General features: G+C 45.6%; 1 protein-coding gene across 2 annotated transcripts; it reads left to right on the top strand.

The window, feature by feature from the left end:
• The first annotated feature begins 11,934 nt into the window (after positions 1-11,934).
• On the top strand, positions 11,935-19,628 carry LOC120408303 (gastrin releasing peptide). 2 transcript variants are annotated; one of them, XM_039545071.1, is made up of 3 exons: positions 11,935-12,298; positions 14,648-14,917; positions 19,248-19,628. In XM_039545071.1, the coding sequence occupies exons 1-3, from the start codon at positions 12,127-12,129 to the stop codon at positions 19,277-19,279; spliced, it is 474 nt and encodes a 157-aa protein (XP_039401005.1). In that variant the 5' UTR covers positions 11,935-12,126; the 3' UTR covers positions 19,280-19,628. The 2 variants fall into 2 exon arrangements, with proteins under 2 accessions (XP_039401005.1, XP_039401004.1); XM_039545070.1 differs by having other exon boundaries at positions 14,648-14,898.
• The last annotated feature ends 3,807 nt before the right edge of the window (positions 19,629-23,435 follow it).

The raw sequence follows: 23,435 nt of genomic DNA on the forward strand, positions 1-23,435 counted from the left end.
ATATAAATACATGGAATAGATAAGTTTCATTTCTACCATGTTTGTTCACTATTTGTCTTTATTGCCTCTTATCTTTATTAAACTTAGTGTTGAAAAAGACTATCACCACTATTCCTACAGACTCTCCCAATGTTTCTTTGAGTCTTGCGTACTTTGTCCAAAAAAAAAAAAAAAAAAGAGAGGGGAAAAAAAAAAAGAAAATTCAAGCCATGCCCATGATAAATGTAATATATTTCTCTGATAGATTCAGGTTTTTTTTACATTTTTTAATATGTTCAAATACATTTTATATATAGTTTATATAACTTTTCTCTGTTGCTATCATTTTATATTTAATACAGTTCCAACCACTATCTATCCATATAAAAATACAGAGATGTGGCTGAAGCCAAAGCTCAGATTTAACTACACCTGAACATTGGAAGTGTTTTGAAATATGAATCTAGATTTGAATTTTGCAAATGGCAGAGTTGCTGCCTAAGCTGTGCCTACTTCATGGATAAATTAGGACTTCAGTTTCTAGGTCTGTGACTCAACACCGTTCAACCACCCTAAATTTGTATATGTAATCTCAAAATGGCATATCCTTGGTATCCAGCATCTCTGAGAATACATCATTTGTATATAGGCTAAATTTTAGTGAAAGAAAATATTTTTAAAATAATGAATGAGGTCATGGAGCTGCCGGCTGTATTTTTGCATGGAGTAATGAATTCTATCAAATACTTTATGTGGGATGGGGAATAAGAGGACCCCTTCTGTACCAGTGCAATTCTGATCTTGCCCTTGTTTTTAAACCACTCAACTCCAGTGAATTCAGCAGAGTTATTCCTGTTGTACGCAGGTGTAAGTGAGATCAGATCCAGAACCCATATCTTTTAGTTTTGAGTTGATAATCAAAGGGATTTTGTGGGAGGAGGGGGTTGTTTGTTTTCCTCCTCCAAGGTTTCAGGGAACAGCTTTGCAGGTGGAAACTATCAAACTTCCAGGAAGTCACACATTCCTTTGATAGAAAACCACTCTTCTCAAGGAACACAGATTACTCTACTGATTCTTACCTAACGCAGCCATCATGCTGAATGCGTTTGTGAACTCTGCTTTTTATTTTTTTGTTTCTCCTTTGAGTTTGGACCACCCGATAATTCTCCAGTTTTCTACTCTGTCCTTGCTATATCACCTGTCGCTCTCCTACTTTTGCCCATAGCTATCAAAACTAACATCACACATTCTACCTATCTGTTTTCTCTAGTATATTTGGTGTTTCTTAACTCAGCCCGGTGGCCTGCTCAGGAATTTAAATTTGACTGATTTTGGAGAGGCACATTAGGGCAGCCGCCGGTGGTGGCCGCTGGGGCTGGAGCAGTGGCCAGGGTTGGAGCAGAAATAAATTTTTTTTTTAGATTAATGTTGGGAGCAAGGGGCTGTGCTCCTGCTTGCCCTCCCTGCTTGTGCATGCCCTTGACTCAGCAGCAGCTTTATGTGGAAGAAACCTGAGATTTGGAAAATTCCAACTCATTTATATGTGTTTTATCTAGACGCCCATTACCATCGTTTTAAATGAAAACTAGCAAATGCCAAATGAGTCATCTACCTCGATGACTCATTAAAATCACTGACCCTTATTTGCTACACCTGGGTCCATAGCTGTTGTGTGGAAAGCCTTCAATGGCAAAGTCTTACACCGTGTCTTGATTTTTGCCAAACTCAAGTTCAGAGGGGGCGAATTCTATGTCTGTCTAAGCACTTACACTGTGCTCATTGCCATATCTTCTGAGCATCTTCTACAGGAGAGGTCCCTCAGCTGAGAACACCATGTTGCCAAACAGATCTGGACTGTCATAATGGGGCGGGAGGAGATTATCTTTTTTTATAGCTAGGTCCTAGCCCATGCTTCAAAAATAGTTCAATTGAAGAGACTGGGTACTTGGAGGTGAAAGAGTAATCATTTCAGAGCCCAAAGCATTGGTCTTATCTGCCCAAAGCAACCTGTGCTAGTAAAAAAATAATATTTTAACATAGCTTGCATGCACACCATGAATATTCTAGTTCTGAGTTTGACCTAAAATTTCCTTTTTTTTTTTTCAAGGTAGGCATTTGAATATGATAAATAATCATCAACCATAGAGTAACTGCTTCCGAGCTGACCTTTCAAGATGTGGATATTATACTCCATTCCTGCAAACTATGAAATGTAAGAGACAGGGGAAACCCAAGGAGAGTCTGCGGAATCAATACCCTGCTTAATTGCATCTTTGAAATAGAATACACAGGGATGTATGCAGGCAAAGGGATACATTTTATGCTTGTCACATGTTATCTAAATCACCAGAAGATAAACTACTCAGGTGAACAATGGAAAACTTTTGGCATCCTCTAAGGTACGTGTGATTTGTGTGATTTACTGTATAGATGTTGCTTAGCTTTTGGCAGACAGAGTGGAGAACTAACTCCAGCTGTTTGTTTCAGAGGGTGCCAAATCTTCTGGAGCTCTTGGCAATTCTGCACCACCCTGAATGTGGAACAGTACCTAACAGGCACAACCTTGCCTTTTATTTTGCGCACAGCTGGGTTTTGAGCGGTAAAGTTCAGATCCATTGTTATAACTATTACAGCAATGCACAGAAGTCCCAGTCAGGATCAGAGCCCATTGTACTAAATGCTGTGCAAACACACAGGGAGAGACGTTATCCTAGCCCAAAGTTTAGATCCAAACTTTGGTCAAGGGGTGCAGTGTTTGGATCTGTGAGGTTGATTCAGCTCATTATTCAAGTTCAGGCCTGTTCTGAAACTTGGATCCAGATGGGAACTTTCTCCAAGTTTCAGGATGCCTGTATCCAGGCGTACAGTTTGGTCCCGCGTTTAGCCCTGCAGTAAGTACATGGTAGATGCATCAGACCAAAAACAGCTCTTGAGAACTTCAGAAAGCCCCTTGGAATCTGCAAATAACATTTCACCTCCACAGTTTTATCAAAATTGAAGACATAAATATGGCACATCTAATTAAACAAAGGCATATACACAGGTATCATAAGAAACCCCTTTAGCAGGTCTTGACTTGGATAGATTTAGTACTTTATAAAATACAGCACCAATCCAAAATTTAAAAAATGTTAACTCCTCTATTGTTAAATAAATGCTTTATTACAGCATATTGTTCGGTGGCTGCTGATTTATCTTGTGGTTCTTTTCTCATCACTTCTTAGAAGAATAGTGATTTTTTAGGAAGCAATTATTGCAGAGGGTCATTGTGCAGGTTATTTGGAAAACACCTAGCATGCATCCAGATTCTGAAAACTGCACATCAATCAGTTCGGCATGTTACACATTTACAAAGTATTCCTTAGCGATTAGGCCTTATTATTCTGTTGCTGATAGGTTCAAACCATTATCAGCTCTGTACATATATTATAGGTGCCTCTAACATTTCAGGATCTGACTGCAAACGGGATGATGAAAGATATACAGTATTTTTAATCTTTCGTGCCTGTTATTTCCATAAAATCTGCTTTAATGGAAGAACAATCATATTTGCCTGAAATGCAAAGGAAGCAAATGAAATAACAGTATAGTAATAATGTTACTGAAATTAAAAGCCATTAATGTCTTCCTGCCATAAAGCTTAATTGTGACTTATTTTGCCAGTGTGTAGACATACGAGAAGTATGAACGCTGTTTTAAAATTAGGGGGATTATCTCTTGAAGTTCATATGCAAATATTATTGGATTTCTGCTTTAGCAAAGAAAGGCTGTCTCAAACGAATAAGAGTGAGTCACTTACAAATAGATTAGCTGTACTTCTTGTACCAGGAATCTTTCCTGAGTTTGAGGGGTTCCTGTGTATTATCTAATTATTTTGTTCTGAAAAGGTTAACAGGAAAATACAAAATGTGGTCAGGAACTATGTTAACATTCTTATCCCCAAAGGCCTGTATAAAAGAAACACTAGCAATGTGAAAAATAGCACAGATGTGTGAGGTTGAATCCTCAGCAGTGTCTGAGATACGCTCAGTGAGCCTGAGGAACGAGGGGACAAAAGTGGATCTAAAGTCACTTTGTGTTCCTCCAGTCTTAAGGCCTGTTTGGTCCCAGGCATAACTCTTGGAGTATCCTGAGGGGTCAGGCTTTTGAATACCTCAAAGTTTTGGGATATTTATGTGGAGAAAGTGGGAAATTTCTGTATTGTTTTTGTGAAAAGGATATGTGTCTCTCTTTCCCCATTCATTTTTATTTGGTATAAAGGAGTTTATTTCTTTCCAGAGACTGGAGAATGAACAATGAATTGACTGGGTGTGGGTCATGTAGATGTGTCCGGGTTGGTCTGAATGGACTATCAAGAACTGTCCACATGTGAAAAGAGCTCTCTGATGGAGACCAACCACCGGACCATTAACTTTTTTAATAACTGTGGGCCAAGAGGATCTGTTGGATGTGGATGGGTAATTACCTGTCTGCCCAACTCATCAATCTGGAGGGGCAGTGCCTGTGAAAACAGCATGACTGGAACTTGAGACAGAGGACTTGGGTGTTAGAAGATGGATAAGAATCCTGCTCTCCCAGCCGAGGAGGTAATTCGCTCTTGGATAGTTGGGCAAGGTCAGGAAGGTTTGCTGCAGGTGTGCAGTCTGCCTACCAGGCCCACCTAACTAAGCAAGGAAAAGCTGGCAAGCTAGATGAGAGACATGTGCAATGTCCCTAAATACTGTATTCTGCTTGTCACATAATGTCTTGTTTTGTCACTGCAAACATCTGCTGATTGCATCACTCCCAACAGGGTAGGTCTCCAACAGGGATCCAAGTTCATTTGGAAATGCTGAAGGAAATGCAGCAAGAAAGAGAGGTGCTGAAGCCAGAGCAGCAGTGTCATGAGGCTTGACCTGGATAAAAGCAGAGGCCCCGGGGCCTGTCACTAAGAAAGGTATACTCCTAGAAAGACGGTATAAAGGTTGGAAGCATAGCATGCCCTGTGGATTCATGACAGTTTGTAACTGAAGTGTTGGTGCAGTGTATGGAAAATTCGAATCTGGTTCCAGGTTCAGATTTCAGACAGTTCCTAAATTTTGGGATTATTAACATCCAAGTTTCTGATCTCTGTTTAGAAAGGCTGGGGGGAGGAGGGGAAGTGGGGAGTATCTAGTGAAGTCCCACAGCTTTCAATCTGAAATAGAACTGTGTGTTCAGATAAGACTTTGATGGTGGGTGCTAACATAAGTTAGGCAGTGAGAGAGGGAAACCAGGACAGCTGTTTGGTAAATGATTTTATTTCCTGTGGAAAATTAAATGGGAAAATATTATCGAAAACTGAAATGCCCTACATTGTTTTTGGCAACCCCAAACTGAATATTTGTGGGGGTGGGAAGAGAGATGGGGGGGGGGGTTATACCGAAAAAGTGGGATTTCAACAAAAAAACCTGTGGGGACATTTTTTTTTTTAAATTCACCAAAAAAACTCAATGAAACATTTTTAACCAGCTCTATATACCAGTATTGTTCACTATAGTAAGGTATGCCCCAAAGGATAAAGTAAATTAAACTTTCATTAAATGTATGAATGACACAACGATAATATAAAAAGCAAATGAAGAAGGAATGGTGTAAAATTAACATAACTTGAGGGAGAGTGAGATGAGATTTAATGTAAGGAAGTACAATTTAATACTTTAAAGGACTGTTAATATTTATTCTCATAGCTTCTGTGAAGAAAAAAAAGACTTGGGGCTAATAGTGCATAATAAACAGAATATGAACTCATAGCGTGATACTGCTGCCAAAAGATTAACAGAGTTCTGGGAGTTATATACAGAGCTATGGGTCAGGAGGTTATAACATCACTTTGTGCTGTATTTACAGCAATAGCCCCCCATATTACAAGGAAAGACATCAAAAAGCTGGAAAGAGCTAAAAGAGCAGCTAAAATACTAATGATAACGAGACTAGAAAATGGGCATTATCTTCCTAACTTAGTTTGTACAGCTTAGAATACTGAAGTTTTAGGGAGAACTTGGCTACCTTCTTGTCCTGCCAATGTTCCCAGCCTTCACCTTAGTTCATTTCTCCTACAAGCACCTCTCTGCTTTCTCTCATGTCACAACTTATGTATGGAAGAAATTTTTGTATAGATTCTGAAACAAAGAGATATGAGACAAGAAACTACAACTTCCAGAAAGGATCGCTGCAGCTCAGCCACTCAAAGACCATAGTGCATCATGGAATACAGAGACCGGACAGGGAAAAGAGCCCCCAGGGGGTAATGTGGGCAGGAGGGATAAAAAACTACAACTCCCATGAGGCAGCATGTCGTATCAAGTGAAAACAGAGATTCTGAAATGACTCCCATGGCACTGAAGGAGTAAAGGCAATAGGAGAAATTCTGAAACAAAATGGGGACTGTCAAAACATTTCATTTTGATTGTTTCAACATTCTTGAATTGAATTTTTTCTGAATGTTCACCTTTTCATCCTCAGTTGGGATGAAAACAAATCCTGTTTTATGATCAGCTCTAATTGTAAAGGGCAGGGGATGCCTCTTCACTATATATTTGTACCACATTTGGCACAATGGGGCTCTGATCCCTAGCTAGGGTCTCTAAACTGATTATTAATTATATTTATTATTTAAATTATAAACAAAATAAAAGAATGATTCACATTCAAAAGTAAAGGAAGATGTGATGGACTAAAGCAAGGATACGAGTTAGCCCAGACAACAGAAAACACATTTGTCTCCACAGATGATTGCACAGTGAAACACTTAATGTAGCAATATAATTGTAACACATTCATAAGGAGTGTTCATCAAGGTAAGTTTAGGTCAATTTTGGTCAAAGCCAGCTGGATGATTTGGCAGGCAGGGGCAGCTCTAGGTACCAGCAAAGCAAGCACCTGCTTGGGGCAGCCCATTTCCAGAGGCGGCAGGGATAGAGCATGGGAGCTGAGAACCAACAGGGGGCTCTGGGAGCTGTAGTTCCTTAGTTAGCTTCCTGCCTATAGAGCCAGCCCTGGAGCAGGGAAAGAACTACATTTCCCAGCATTCCCTTGGCCACTACCAACTGGAAAGGAAGGAGAGGGACCTCATGTGGCAGCGTGCTGTGAGTGGAGAGTTGCACTGGGAATGGTAGGGAGACCCTATTTTAACATTCAAAAAACAGGACACTCCACGGGGAACGAAGCCCCACCCTGCCACCGTCCACTCCCTCTGACTGCCCCCACAGAATCCATCCAACCCTCCCCCTGTCCCCTGATCACCCCCTCCCGGAACCCCTGCCCCTAAATGCCCCTTAGGACCCCACCCCCTATCTAAGCCTCCCTTCTCCTTGTCCCCAACTGCCCCCTCCTAAGACCCCCCCCAACTTCCTCCCTAGGACTCCACCCCTACCTGTCCCCTGACAAACCCCTGGGACTCCCATGCCTATCCAACCACTGCCTGTCCCCTGACTGCCCCCCCGAACCTCCACCCCATCCAACCCCCTTACCATGCCACTCAGACCAGCGTGTCTGGCTCCGCGCAGCTCTAGACACGCTACTGCATACATGCTGCTGTGCTCCCCTGCCCCTCCCCACACACACACCCAGCACCTGCCTTCCAGATTTGAACACCTCAAAATTCAGGAGTGCTCAAGCTCAGTTTGGGTGGCTGTTACTTCATTTCTCCCAAATCAAATATACTGATCCACTGTAACTTGCTGTTGAAAAAGTAGGATAAAATTGAGCAAGAAATGCTTCCCAGTGGTTATTAGGACTGGAACTGCTATTTTCAACAGCCATTGCCTTTTGTTTGTTTGTTTAAAAGGATGACAGTGATACTGCATTGGCAAATTCCCCATAGAAAGAAAGAATGGAACAAAAGAATAATAAAGGCACCTCAACTTTTCCTCATTTATGGAGGACAGTCTTATAATATGCATCCAAATATCCTCCAATCACACAAGCTGAAAATTGTTCCACCTTACTGCACCTCTGTAACCATATGGGAACCAATCCTGTCTGTGTTTTGTGCACATCCAAAATTCCTGCTGAATGACCCACCCTGAGAGCGAGTTACCAGTGACCCAGGGCTGCGGCGGAAGGAGGGTGCAGGTGTGTGGGGAGAGCCCAGGGCTGGGGTGGCAAGAGGTGTGTGTGTGGGAGGCACTGGTGGGGGGGAAGAGGAGAGCCCAGGGGTGGGGCAGCAGGGGGTGGGGAGGGAACTGGTGGGGGGGGGGAAAGGGAGAAGCCCAGTGCTGGGGTGGCAGAGGGTTTGGGGGGGAGAGCCCAGGGCTGGGACGGGGACAGGGGCGGGGCCAAAAAATTTTTTGCTTAGGGTGGCAAAAAGCCTAGAGCTGGCCCTGTTGGCAGGGCCCTTCCAGTCAACCCTATCAGCTGTGCATCCTAGCACCAAGTTTTTAAAAGTACCTTTAAAAATCTACCCCCCTAACAGATATTTGTCCAGGTAGCATGATCACCACACGAGCCACAACAATTACACATGACTGCACCATTGTGTTTGTTGGTTCCTGAGCTCCAGGCTAAATAGCACATCAAGTTTCTATACCCATGTACCTATACTATCCTTGACTTCAATGGGACTACTAATGTGCTTAAAGTTAAGTCGGGGCTTAAGTGCTTTTCTGGATCATGGCCGTTAAGGTATCTGCTAGGCTCCTTAACTTTCTCCTTCACTGCATCTTTCTTCTTGCAATGTGGTTGAAATTGTTTCATCTATTAGAATATTGGCCAGTCCCAGAGGATCTTCAAGCTTTGGAGGGCTTGCAGGACCTCTGTGCCAGGTAGGAAGGAGGTTCCTTTAGCGCTCTCATAATCCCTGCAGTGAAGACATGGCCTATAGCCGCACAGATATGGCACCATAGTATAAATGCAGCCTACAGCCATGGAAGGGGTTTTTTCCATTGCTGTAAGAACACCATCTCCCTGAGTGATGGTAGCTCGGTTGATGGAAGCATTCTTTCATTGACCTAGCTGCCGCAACACTGGGGGTTAGAGCGACATAGTCACAGTGCTTGGTGGTGTGAATTTTTCACACCCCTGAGTGCTGTAGCTATGACAACCTACATTTTAAGCATGGTCCAGGCCAGAGACTTGTGAGCCATACTGTTAAGTCCCAGATATGGTAAATACATAAAATACTAAGAAATAAAATAAATTAAATTAAAAATAATAATAATCAGGAAAAAACTTTGTCCCAGGCCATCTCCCTGAGTCTCATGTGGACTTTCTGAGTTTTTCTGTTTTACAGTGAGCAGGTCAGTCAAAACTGATTTTCAGGAAAATATTCATGCCTGTTTTCATTGTCTCTTATTTGCATGAATTTTTGTGTACTCCTGTCAAGCTGTTTTGTATTTTTAGGCATTATTTTTATTGCGCCTGCAACAATCGCTGTAGCCATTTTCAAATTTCACATACAGTTGTGAAGTTCCTTTTAACTACAAATGTCCTTTGATGAATACAGCCACATACAAAAACATAAATATGTGTTACGCACAAGCTTATCTCTGTAACCACACAATCTTATCAGTTTCCCAACCATCCCCCTTCTTCCTATTGTTTGTAAACCCCGCTTGTGTCTTGTCTGATATTTGAACTGGAAACGCTTCAGGGCACAGGGTGTCTTTTATTCTGTCGGTGCAGTGCCTAGCACATTGGAGCCCCAATCGTTATTGGGTCTCTAGGAACTATTGTAATAATAATCAGTAATTAATCAATTCATACTCAACTTAGAAATGCATACAGGCACCCCAATTGTAAAGGTATGCAGAAAAACACTCACAGTGCGCTCGGACATTCACATCACATGCTCTGGGGGATACAAAACACAGAGCCCAGTAGAAGGAAGTAACAAACAGTAGAGCTAAACTTGATTTAATTTTGGATTCAAATTAAGTTTAAAAAGGAATTTGGATTCAAATGAAGTTTGCCAGTTTTGGATTTAAATAAGCACTTGTGATTTTTTTTAAATAGTTATCTAGCTGTGCAAGTTGTAATAGTACAGGGCATACAGTTCAGTCATAACCAAAATTCAGAAAGGTGAAATTCAGACAAGAGAAAAACAGACCATGAGCGTGAACAAGATTCACAATATTTTATCCAAAATGAAATTCTGCCTCCTTTGTTCACCACTACTTCACAGGTCTAAAACCACACCAGACATTATATACCTGGCTAGATACACAACACAACACACACACACACAGCAAATACAGGTGAATGACACAGAAACGCAAGAGCCATACAACACAACACACACACACACACACACACACAGCAAATACAGGTGAATGACACAGAAACGCAAGAGCCACACACTAAGTAACTCAGACACAGAGATACGCACTCAGCCCACACACGAAGTAACGCACCCAGAAAAACGAACACAACACAGATGGCAATGAAAAGAGAGTGAAACAGGAGCGCCAGAAACAAACACAAAGAGGGGGCAGACAGAACACAGCAAACAGCTGGTCAGCCGCTGGTAGACCCTTGATAAGTGTAAAGTCACTCACACAATATCGCCACGCACGTGCAGCCGCAGAGATACTGTCAGACCCCCTGCAGCAGTGCACGTGCGTGGGGCGAGGGAAGGGAGCCCACACCATGAAGGCTGCACTAAAAGGGTCCAGCACAGACCGGGCTGTGAGCCAGTGACACGTCGGGCCAGGGGGTGGGCGGGAGCATGGGTGGGCCTCAATGAGACTGGCGTAAGGACGCGTGCACGGTACAATGCCAGGGGGCCATCAATCAGCGGGCGCCTGTCCCGGTGTGAACAGCGCGGTGGTTATCAGCGACAGGAACGGGGGCACTAAAGCCCCCCCCCGCCCCCGGCCTTGATAAGAACGTGCTGGCGGGGGCGCAGCCAAGGGCTTATCGAGTCTCACAACCCACAGGGGAAACAAAGCGCCCCGGCTCAATGAGTGAGCGGGGAGGGGCTAGTGGGGGCTTTGTGCGGCCTGGGAATGGCGGGGAAGGGGCGCAAGGGCTTGTCGAGCCAGGGAACGGGAAACCTCAGTACCAGGCAGTCTGGTGGGGAGCTGGGGGGGGGGTGCTCAGGCACTCTCAGTACCCAGCAGCTCGCTCCCGAGCTCCGGAGTTACTTTGGGAGCAGGGCTGGAAAGGAAACCACTGTCCGGCCCCCTGCTACCCAAAAGCAGGAGTAGGGGGCGAACGGGTGAAGACGCTCCAGAGGCGGGGCTATGGGGGGGGGGCTGAGGTGTATGAGTCAGGGGAACCCCGTAACACCCACATAGTCCCCAGAAGCAGAGATATTGCGCCGGGGAGGCGGGGGTTGATGCCGGGGAACCACACTAACACCTCCTGCTCCCCAGAGTCGGGGATACGGGGAGATTCAGGTGTTTGATACAGTAACACCCAGCTGTTCCCCAGAGGCGGGGATATGGGGGGATTGGGTGTTTGATACAGTAACACCCAGCTGTTCCCCAGAGGCGGAGATATTGAGGGCTGGGGGGCGTTGATACAGTAACACCCAGCTGCTCCCCAGAGGCGGAGATATAGGGGGTGTTTGAGACAGTAACACCCGGCTGCTCCCCAGAGGCGGGGATATTGGGGGGCTGGGGTGTTTGATACAGTTGCGCTCCATGCTCCCCAGAGGGGGGATATTGGGGGGGCTGGGGTGTTTGATACAGTTGCGCTCCATGCTCCCCAGAGGCGGGGATGCAGGGGTGGAGCTGGGGGGTCGGATAACTGGGGGACCCCAGAGCTCTGTAACTCGCTCCCCAGAGACGATCACGCCGGGGCTGCTGGGCGGGGATGGTGAATCACGGTCCATTTGGAAGGAGAATCCCGAGTCCTGCCCCCGCCAGTGGGGAGGGGGCCGGGGAGGGCTCGCAAAGGATGCGCCGCCCATCGAGCCGGCCGGTGCTGTGTGGCTCTGGCTGGCTGAGCGCTCCGCAGCCCCCGTGCTCCCAGAGCCACCTCTGGGGGAGGCGCCAGGTGCCTGAACTCCGCTGTCACCTCGCCCCGCTTCCTTATAAATGCGGGTCAGCGCTGGCGGCGGCAGCAGAGGCGGCAGCGGCAGCACCTGGCCCCGCAGATCCCGAGCAGCGGGTTCCCTCCCTCCACGCCCGGAGCCAGACTCGCAGCAGCAGCAGGAGCCGTCCCGCCCGTGCAGCGCCGCGCACCATGGGGGGCTGCGAATTCCTCCTCCTCGGGAAGCCCCGCTCCCTCCTCTCGCTCAGCCTCTTCGCCCTGGTCCTGCTCGAGGGGCACTGGGGCGCGGCGGCTCCCTTGCAGGCCAACGGCGGAGCCTCCCCTCTGGCCAAGATCTACCCCAGAGGCAGCCACTGGGCGGTGGGTAAGTGTCGGCGCCGCGCAGGGAGCCCGGGGCAGCCCCGGGCCCCGCTGTAGTATTGATTGGGGGCGGCCGCCGGGGGCTTTTCTCCAGGCGCGGCCGCGCTTCATGGTCCTGCTAGAAACTTTGGACTAGCTCGATCCTCCTCCCCGTAACGCCCGTCCACCAGCCCGCCCTAGCACGTGTCTGTCTGTCTGTCTGTCCGGGGAGCGCTCGATGGCTCCAGTTCCGAGCCTCGGGTCACTTCGCGCGTCCGCCCAGACTTCACTAGCCCCCGTGGGTTTGTGTTTTGTTTGACACAGGCGGGCCCAGTGAGGGGAAGATTTACTTTGTATTCAAATAGAGCCGTTTGGCGTAGGGCGTTGACTCTCCTCCGGCTCACGAAAGCAGGAGATCTGGCGAGACAGATGCACTTTTACATGAATCGGGGGGGTTCAAGGGTTCATAAATTATAATACATGCAAAGATGGGCGCTGGTTGAGGCTGGGAATCCCTGCTGGCACAGTGGCTCTCCCGAGACCCTGAGCCGTGTCAGCGCAATACCCTACAACCAGAATTCGGTAAGAAACGGAGCCTTTGCCATGGCTGAGCCCGAGAACAAACCCGGGACAGAAGATCGAGGCTACCTTTAAAACCCTGCGATTCATTTAAGATGATACCTGCAGCCCATGGCAGGGCTCCCACAGGCTTCTAACCGCTGCTGATCTGTACCGATCAGTATCTGTTCATGGGATGCCCCGGAGAGCAGCACTGCAGGGCTGTAAAACAAGCCTGTCACAGGACAGGGAGAGTAAAGCTCAGCGGCTGATCTCTGCCATTCGCTCCTGGAGCCAGGTGTGGGACACGGGACATCTTTGTAGTCTGTGTTTGTCAAACGGGTCCTGGTCCATGACTCGGGCTTCTAGGCACTAGGATTAATAATAATAATAATAAATCTACAACTCACTTTAATCAGAGCAGTGAGGTGGGGCGGAGGTGCAAGAGAGGAGCTTGCTTCCATCAGAATAGTTGCAGAAAGGGTTTGTGAAATCCATCAGAGCCGCCTGTGGGACCGGGAACCGGGGGAAGGTGTAATTAAAAACGAGTCAAATACATTCTTAGGCGAATGGACCCATCCTTCTTACTAGAAAGACCAGGTGGGTGAGATGATATTGTTTATTGGACCAACTCCTCTAGTGAGAGAGAAAAGCTTTGGGGCTAAACAGAGCTCTTCTTCAAGGCAGCCCCTGATTTCCATGGCCAGCAAGTGCCTTTTGTGTTACTGACACTGGAGGAGGATGTAGTTTCGTGTGGAAGCTGATAGTGTCTGTCTAGCTAGTCAGTTGCCTCCCAAAGCCGCCTGGTTTCTCTTAGCTCACTAGCGCGGGTGTTGTTTCCATTTTGTAGCATTGGTTTGTGGCTACTCCCCAGAGGCAGGGATACTGGGGACTGGGGTGTGATACAGGGGCAGACTTGTTTCCTTTCCTCTGCTTCCCCCATCACAAGCCGCAGAGCTCTGTCTCGTTCCGATCAGCCATGGCATGAGAGGTGGAACCGGAATTAAATACAGCTCCAGTGACCGCAGATTAATCATACGTCTTTGCAAAAGTTAAAGGGAATTGAAAGCTTGCAATGCGCTCTGATAGTGTCGGGGGAAGAAGGGCGCTACAGTGGGGAATAAGACAGGAGAGCTTGACGCTTGGGAAGAATTAATCATTGTAACACATCCAGCTACTTCTCAATTCAAAATGTATATTCGAGAGTGAGATCCAACCGAGGGGCAATGAGCCCCCCACTGATACTGATTAGAGTTATTTCCTGAAAGTTGTGCCCTGACTTTCGCTCCACTTATCACAGCGATCACTGGCGAGTTCTTGTCCCCAGCGTTTCTCTTTGGCAGTGTAGACTTGCCCTCCGTTTGTGGATCACGGCCACTTTCAATTCCACTTTCATAAAAACAAAACCTGGAATACTGAAGCCGATCAAATGTAGCTTTTTGCCATAAAAATTGCCGTTAAAAGTGGTGGGAAGAGCCACATTCTGGAGAAAGCCACATTCTGATGCTGAACTGGCACCTTGGGTGGAAAGGAATTGAAACTCTCAACCTCTCCTTCACCTGCTCACACGCACTCCTGCTCTCAGCTGCCTCTCTTTACCCCTGCCAGTATGCCTTATTATATCTATTCTCTTCTCATCAGCCTATCCCCCACCCATTTAATATAATGGACATAGGGATTTTTGTGTGTGACTTCTGAGTTGGTGTGACATCATCCAAAAGGCTCCACTGGCCAATCAGAATGTGGCTTTGGACAGCCACACTCTTACACTAATTCATTTTTGGTTAATGTCATGATATGCTGATTATTTTTATAGGACATTTAATGGGGAAAAAGAGCACCGGAGATTTTCCCTATGTTTATGAAGAAGAAAACAAGATCCCATTTTCAGCATTACCTGAAAATGTCAAGCAGCTGGGAGAGTACCTGCAATGGGAAGAAACGTTGAAGAATTTGCTAAGGCTGTTAGAAGGGAATGAAAACAGAAGCACTCAGATCCTAAGGGAAGAGCTTCCCTGGTATACCAAGAACACTTGGGAGACAGATGATGACAGCAGCGTTAAAGATGTAAGTTTAAAACAAGAAGGTACTGTAAATCTAATTTTAAAAAAAAACAAATTAGCTCCTAACTCTGGGATTGTTGGTAGAGCTGGTCAAACAATTTGTAACGAATAACTAATTCAGTAGTGAATACCCACTACTTGCATCCGAAGAAGTGGGTATTCACCCACGAAAGCTCATGCTGCAAAACGAAGGTGCCACAGGATTCTTTGCTGCAACTAATTCAGTGAATTTATCCCTTATTCCTGATCGCAAATTGTCACTGAATAGAGTATACCTTTTATGGATGTATTTATTTAGAACAGCTCAGCAAATATTTTGTAAATTTCAGTATATGGCTTGGGTGCAAACTAGCTGATGTGAATATTTTTTCAAGTATTGTGATTTATTTGTATTATAAAAGTGCCCCAGTCATTGCCAAACAAACACACAACTAGATGTAGTCCCTGCACTGAAGAGTTCACAATGCAATCTGAAAACCCCTGCAAACAATAGGAGGGAACCACCAGGGAGGAAGATTAAAGGTGATGATAATAAGATCACATGATGGTTAGGTAGGTGAGCTATGTTCAGACTCAGTAGTTTTGTATTTTTAAAACAACAAACAAACAAACAAAGAAGATATCCCCAACTACTGCCCAATCTGCCTCTCATTAGCTAGCTGATTTATCTGATTTGTCAGTATTCCCCTTTCAATATTTGAGCTACATGAATGGTCATCTGTATCACTTGATATTATTGCTGTCCTTTGATGTTATGACCTAACCTTGATAAACTGTTGCCACTCAGAACAAATTTCGCTTTATCAGAAAATGGGAATTTGGGGCTAAATTCAGAAAAGGATTTAGGAACCTAACTGCCATTTTAGGCACCTAAATCCCAGGATCAGTCTCCATTGAGAATCACAAAAAACCCCATTCAGCAGCTGCCAAACATGCAGGTGCCTAAACTCACTGGGTAAAAGTTCCCTGGGTGCCTATGTTGCAGCCTCACTCTAGGTATCTGGCCTCCTGAGCCACAGTGAGATGCACCTGGATGCCCAACTCGCCTGCTAGGCCCAAGCTGGTAGGCATATTCTGAGGCTATTTACCAGATAAGGTCCTGCATGTGAGTTCACCCAGAACAGCTGCAGGGAGGGAGGAGAACCTCCTCTGTAACTTTTAGACCAGTGATTAGGGTACTCACCTGGGATGTGGGAAATGCCCAGTTCAAGTCTCCCCTCCACCTGAGCAAGACAAGGGATTTGAACAGAAATCTACCACCTCTTTGGTGATGCTCTAACCATTGGGAATAGGGACAGTCTGATATGGGGAACTCTCTCTGTCTCTCCTGTTGAAGCTGTGTATAAATAATGAAAGAGCTGTTAGAGTAGGGGGACTGGGTCTCCCATATGCTAGGTGAGTGCTGTAACCACCAAGCTAGGGAGTCATTCTGTTGCTTGTGCTCTCTTTCACACTCCCTCCCCCAACCTGGCCCCATGAATGACTCTATTAAATCCAAAGTGGAACAGCTTCAGCAGGAGAGACTGGGGGCTCCCCTACCCATCAGAATATCTGATAGCTCAGTGGTTAGGGCATGCATGAAAGAAGATTTTGCTTTGCATTTTTCAATGGTAGTGCACAAAGAGCTTCTATTTTTGTATAAGCAATCTGTTTAGGCCCTGAGCCAATGCTTCCTGGAGTCAGCAGAAGTTTTCCCATTGACTCCACTAAGTGATAGGGCAGGCCCTTAAGGTCAAATTATACCCTTTTCTGAGATTTTTTTCTCTTACAGACACGGAGACCCTGGGAATCTTATGTGCTTCAAATTCCCTGAGCGTTTATGATACTATTTAAATAATAATCGTTAGCTGCCTAAATAATAAACCGAGGCTGGTCCGATAGCCAATGAGCAGGGGCGGCTCTACCTTTTTGGCCGCCCCAAGCAGTCATGCGCGGGAGGCGCCCCGGAGCCGCGGGAGCAGCGGACCTCCCGCGGGCATGACTGCAGAGGGACCGCTGGTCCCGCGTGGCTCGGCTGGACCTCCCGCGGCTGCGGACGGTTCACGGGTCCGGCGGCTCTGCTTGAGCCGCCGCAGTCATGCCTGCGGGAGGTGCAGCCGAGCCGCGGGACGAGCGCCCCCTCCGCAGTCATGCCTGCGGCAGGTCCAGTCGTCCCGGGGCTCCGGTGGACCTCCCGCAGGCATGACTGCGGCAGGTCCTGCCGCCGCCCCCCCCCGCTGCAGGGGACGGGCCGCTCCTCGGCTCACAGCGGCAGGATGAGCTGGGGCCCCAGCCTTTTGCCGCCCCCTAGATTTTGCCGCCCTAGGCACCAGCTTGTTTTGCTGGTGCCTAGAGCTGCCCCTGCCAATGAGACTTGGAGCATAAAAGCTGTAATTATCAGAGAGCTACAGGGTCCTTTTGAGTGCAGATTTTATCTCTGTAGCATCTCTGAAATATGATACAGTCTTAGTTACCCAGACTTTGTCTAGTCACTCCCTTCATTTTAATGTGGCGCTGTAGAACATCTTTATGAAGGTGCATAGATACCCCAATGATGAATGTGTTGTGCATGGCTAGATTTAAGATGGTCAGATAGGGTTGACGTATTATTATAATAATGCTGTTGCCACTGACTCCAATGGGTGTAGGATGGGGCCTGTAAATTGCATGAAATAAATCCCAACTCTTGCTGTATTTGAATTTTCAATGGAAGCCAACTGTCTAGAAAGATCAAGACGTGTAATCAGTCATGGTAGATTGTATCTGCTGCTGAGTTCAGATACTGGAATCGAGCAATGAAATGTAAACGTTCCAAAGAAAATGGCACTGCAGGCTGAGAGAACATATATCAATTATTCTGGGACCACTGCATGGTCAATCTATTACAAGGCTGTAAATAATGGTAGATTGCGTATGTGCTTGTGGAAATGTTAGCATTGCAAGGGGTCCATCTAAGTATGAATCACCATAGACTGCCACCTACTGAATATACATAGTGGGGGGAAGAATCTTACCAGTAACTCTTCATACTAATGTATGAACCTAAAATGTAACAAGCAACACACTTTGTATGTTTTGTGCTAGGAATAGAAAACTACACACTATAAGACCGTATTGCTAGATGTACTTTTGTCAGGGATGTTTCCAAGTGGAATTTACTTAATGCCACTTTATAAGAAGGAAGCCTATTATTATATTTATTTCTACTAGTGCCCACAATGTGTGAGGCATTTTCCAAACATAAAAACTACAATCTCCGCCCTGAAAAACTTACCATCCAAAAGACAGACACAGGGTGGGAGAAGGGTTATGACATACAAATAAGTGATGAGGTCAAATGAAGATAGGCTTGTAACCAAGGACTTGTAACTCAGTGACATTTTCTATATGTCATATGGTAATTTCTACAGAACTTTATTGGTTTCATCCCATTAAACTCTATACGTTTATTCCATAAGGAAAGTACAGGAGGAGATCCTGTTGAGATTATACATAGGTTAATGTGTGTAGCATGGGCATAGGTTTACAGGATTATTAAAGGCATGATGCCATAATGTACACACAGTCACTGTGCTGTAATTTCATTGTTCCGTGTATATATTCAAATGTTACATTTTAAAAATCCAAATTAAAAGTATCTAGAGTTTAAAGACAAGCAGCAGAAGGTCCCTCTGGTTTCACATCTGGCTCGTATATAAGAATCAGGTCCCTACTGCGTGACTTATTTAGTCTCATTTTCTATCTGTGTAGCTGAAATCTCCTACTGCTACTATGGTGTTCTAGGCACAATTCTTCTCTATTCCTATTGTTGCCTCCTCATATTTTCCCTGTCTGATCAGGAAGTCTACAATGCTTGTTCATTTTTATTATCGTGAATGTCATGTCCTAACAATTCAGCCTTGCTCATTGTTCCCCCAAGGTTTTGATTTTTGTTTTACTGTCAAATTCTTCTGCCTCAGTTAATTTAACAACCCGTAAATCAACACCAACCCTGCCACCCCTCCGACATAGAGTAAATTAAAACTAATCTGGAACAGCTGTAGAAATCTGAAGCAGCTGCTTTGCTTGTTGTTCTAAGGTTTTGCTCTTGCAAGTTGTTGCAAGTGCAATCCAAAGTAAATTATAAAATGTTTCTATGAACTCACTTTCCAACATTAATTTGATGTTAAAAAAAATGGGACTATGAAGAAAACAACTTTGAATAACTCTTTCTTGGTCCGTGGTTGTCTTTTAGCAAGCTAACATTGGGGGCAAGTATTAGGAATGTATTTGTTGTATGGAATAGATGCAGAGAAAAGTTATACATTTGGTTTATTGAATCAGGATGTGACTTTTGACAAGCCTGTTCTGTAAATATTTATTTCTCTTTATTAGATGATGGATTATCTGCTTCAAGTTATGAATAGGAAAGAAAGCACTCCAAGCTGAAGTGAAGATCTTCCAACCTTGAAGGAATAGAATAGTATCCTTAAGAGACTGTATTTCACAAACACTCACTTGTAACAGATAATCAACAAGGTTTCTTTCGTGTAAACAAGATTACTTTTGTGTAAAATACCTAAACACTTGTATTCTTGTATGTTCCAACATTGACTAAACTCTTCTCCTTTTTTCCCCTCCAAGCTTCATTTTCTTGTTTGAACTGCTTTGCTGTAAATAATTGTCCAGGAAGGGTCTTCCAGTTATCTGACTTCTCTGTCTAACCAGTTCATCTTTAGGTTAAAACTACATGACATTTCAACATTCACAATAAATAATAAGGCCAAGTTTCTGTTTTTATCTGAGTTACAAACTGTTGACTGACTGTGTCACATATAGTAACAAACAAACAATGGGGAGATTCATCACATGTTCGGCAAGATCCTTAACTGTATAAATTGCAGTGGCTTCACAGAATCCCATGGAGCTACACTGATTTATACCAGTCAGGACCTGTCCGTCTGTTCCATTGAATTTTCAGTGAGCTAAGACCCAAACTGCCTTACATATGTAAATGGGGGAATGGTCCTGCTATTGTGGGGAACTTTCCTGGCTTATATACTACCCCAGTGAAATGGGCTAGCGAAAGGATCTGAGTATTCGCTCCCACTTCCTTTACCCAGAGGCCTGTCTGACCTCGAGGGCTCCCCTTCCACTCTCCTGTGTGGCAGAGTCCTCATAATCCCAACAAGGCTGGGCCCAGGATTCCCGGGGGGCTTGACCCCCAACCTTATCGTAGTCACTTAGGGCAGGGGCTAGGGTGTCCCAACTCTTGGGTGCTCTCTCTGCACTGGATACTTCCCAACTCACTGATCATTACATACAGTTCCACGCACATACAATTTACTAAAAAGCAATCAATTAAAAAAAATAAAGAAAAAATGGGAAAGGTGAGAGGAAAACCCATCAACCCGCTCTGTGGCACGGGGACATCACAACCACCATCTCTGAAATGTAAGGGAAGTTCAGTCTGTTCCTCACAAGTCCCAGGCCTCCTTCTCAGGCCCTGACTGTGCTGCAGGGATGCTGCGGGTCAGACACTTGCTCTGGTGGTGGCCACATGCCTTCAGGCGCTAGTGGCAGGACCCTTCTTCCCAGCATCAGCCCCCCCCACTCCCCCCCAAAAAAATTGAGGTTACATTCCCCCTCCAAGTCTGGCCTGCAAGGCCTCTTGCCTGGGGTCATCTCCCTGTGCCAGCCCCACTGCCCAGGGTCCCCCCGGCTCTGCCCAGCTGCTCACCGCACCCAGCTCTGGACTGCTCCAGCCCCAGCTCCACTCTATGTCAGCAGTGCTGCTGCTCTGCCTCCAGCTCCCTGGGCTGCTTCTCTAGCTTTTGTTGCTGTGACTCTGCTCCCAGCACTGACCTGCTCCCTGGTTGGCACAGAAAAGGACCTAGGGGTTACAGTGGATGAGAAGCTGGATATGAGTCAACAGTGTGCCCTTGTTGCCAAGAAGGCTAATGGCATTTTGGGCTGTATAAGTAGGGGCATTGCCAGCAGATTGAGGGATGTGATCATTCTCCTCTATTCGACATTGGTGAGGCCTCATCTGGAGTACTGTGTCCAGTTTTGGGCCCCACACTACAAGAAGGATACGGAAAAATTGGAAAGAGTCCAGTGGAGGGCAACAAAAATTATTAGGGGGCTGGAGCACATGACTTATGAGGAGAGGCTGAGGGAACTGGGATTGTTTAGTCTGCAGAAGAGAAGAATGAGGGGGGATTTGATAGCTGATTTCAACTACCTGAAAGGGGGTTCCAAAGAGGATGGATCTAGACTGTTCTCAGTGGTACCCGATGACAGAACAAGGAGTAATGGTCTCAAGTTGCAGTGGGGGAGGTTTAGAGGTTGGATATTAGGAAAAACGTTTTCACTAGGAAGGTGGTGAAGCACTGGAATGGGTGACCTAGGGAGGTGGTGGAATCTCCTTCCTTAGAGGTTTTTAAGGTCAGGCTTGACAAAGCCCTGGCTGGGATGATTTAGTTGGGAATAGGTCCTGCTTTGAACAGGGGGTTGGACTAGATGACCTCCTGAGGTTCCTTCCAACCCTGATATTCTATGATCTCTGCTCCCCAGCTCAGCTCAGGCTTCTGCTCTTCCTTAGCTTGGCCCTGCTCTGTCTGACCCAGGTCCTAGGCAATGCCAGCTCACACGGAGGATGGGACCTCCCTGGCCTCCTGACTCCCCATTAGCGTGCCTAACCTGTCAATCAGGCTAACCTGGAGCATTAGCCTTTCCCCAATATTCCTGGGGACTGTCAGTCTCAGGGTCCTGATTTCCCATCGACCCGTCCCCAACCTTTTGGTACTGGGAGGTATCCAACAAAAACAAACCCCACTGAGTTTTAATAAGGGCCAACAGTCCCCTTACACATAGATGGGTAAGGCCCAAACATAGTGAGGTATTTCTGCCACCCAGGTGTCCCAGGCAGTGGGATAAGCTCATCCAGATGGACCCTGTATCCCCCTGCATGATACATAAATGACAGCTCCAGTGGGCCTTCAGAGTGGAATGTGGAGGGGATGTGGGATGTCACACACGACTAAGGGTGAGGTCAGGCGGTCCACACAGAGGGCAGCTCCATACGGCCCTAATTCAGTACAAAGGCGGAGCATTTCCTACCAGAAGTGCACACAGCTGCATAGGACAGCGACAGGCCCCCCCAAAACACTTGCTGGGCCTGAACAGTCCTTCCCTCAGCTGCGCTGTGCTTCAGTGTGTACACTGGCTGAGCAAAGTAATCTGCTCAGTAGACAGAGGCCCTCGCACGCGACTGGGCAGTTACAAACCAGGAGTCCCACCCAGCAAAGGGAAACTGCTCCTACAAGTTCCCACAGTAGAACAGCCTAAAACCAGACCACAAAGAGTACAAATAATTTCTCTATGCAAACGACTAAACAATGGGTGGTGACATATGAAAATGCATAATCAGGCTAGACAGTGTGACACTTAGCAGCTCAGAATTTTACACTGTAATAGCCATGTGACAAAAATAATAACCAGCTGACTGTTTGTTTCAAAGCAAACAAAGCAAACCCTTCCTTGAGCGTGCGCTGAGGCCAGCCATTACTACATTTCACTTTGAACAATCCCCTATGGCCGGGGAATAATCACTTGCGAGAGCCAGACATGATTCTGTCCAAAAGTTAGGTACAAATGGCTTTGACCAGAAACAGAGGCGCTTTTAATACAAATGTACGGACATTCAGGAGGGCTGATACTAGCCCACACAGTGTGCATAACCATGATTGCTAAAGGAAATGAAATGTCTAGTGCTTCGGTGTTACATTTTACAGGCTCTCTCATTACCCCACCCCCCCAAATTAGCCTCCAGATAAACACACACATTTTCATCCCTGGCACCCATGAAGCGATAGAGTCAATGGAATGAAAAATGTCTTCTCCTGCTAACTAAATGCTGAAACCATCAGGCCTGTGTTGCTAAATTGTATAGTCAATTCCTTGTGCATACAAAATATACTCAGGAGACTAACTAACCAATGTCAGTCAAGTTTATTAGCATAGTATAGCAAAAAAGGTTCTATACAATACCAGTCTCCAAAGACCAATCCTGTGCAGCGATGTTACATTCACCTTACCCAGAGGATGTGCTTCCCAAGTAACACATTTCAGCTGGTATTATTTGTATGATTTTATAAGTTACACAGCTCTTTACACAGCACTAAAATACAAACCATCAGGTTGTCACTGTTCCCGAACTGGTTGGTCTGTGTCTTCCTTAGCTTTGTTTTGGATACTAGCATTCCAGATACTACTCCGTGAAGGTCCTTCCTTCACTTGTACTAAGATATAGAACTAATGGAGCTTGATTTTTGATAAGTTTCCCATCTGCTTATGCCAAATGCTTCCTTCAGCAAATGCAAGGAGTTATGACATAAGTGATACCTGACATAAGTGAACAGGATTATGGCATAAGTCATTTTAGACTAAATCACTGTGACACTATTTGTGCTTAATGGTATTACTGCTTAATAGATACTAATATATAAATATGGTACAGATGATACATATTAATATGATTTATATGCTAGCTGCAAATATATTTGCCAACACCTGGTTCAA

This window comes from Mauremys reevesii, linkage group 6 (genome assembly GCF_016161935.1).
Source record: "Mauremys reevesii isolate NIE-2019 linkage group 6, ASM1616193v1, whole genome shotgun sequence".
In the NCBI taxonomy this organism is placed as follows: domain Eukaryota; kingdom Metazoa; phylum Chordata; order Testudines; family Geoemydidae; genus Mauremys; species Mauremys reevesii.

Bases quoted from the DNA above. Each gene is read 5' to 3' on its own strand.
- LOC120408303 (XM_039545070.1), top strand. From the start codon at position 12,127: ATGGGGGGCTGCGAATTCCTCCTCCTCGGGAAGCCCCGCTCCCTCCTC. The intron at 12,299-14,647 runs GTAAGTGTCGGC...TTATTTTTATAG, and splicing joins AGGCAGCCACTGGGCGGTGG to GACATTTAATGGGGAAAAAG. The intron at 14,899-19,247 runs GTAAGTTTAAAA...TCTCTTTATTAG, and splicing joins ATGACAGCAGCGTTAAAGAT to ATGATGGATTATCTGCTTCA.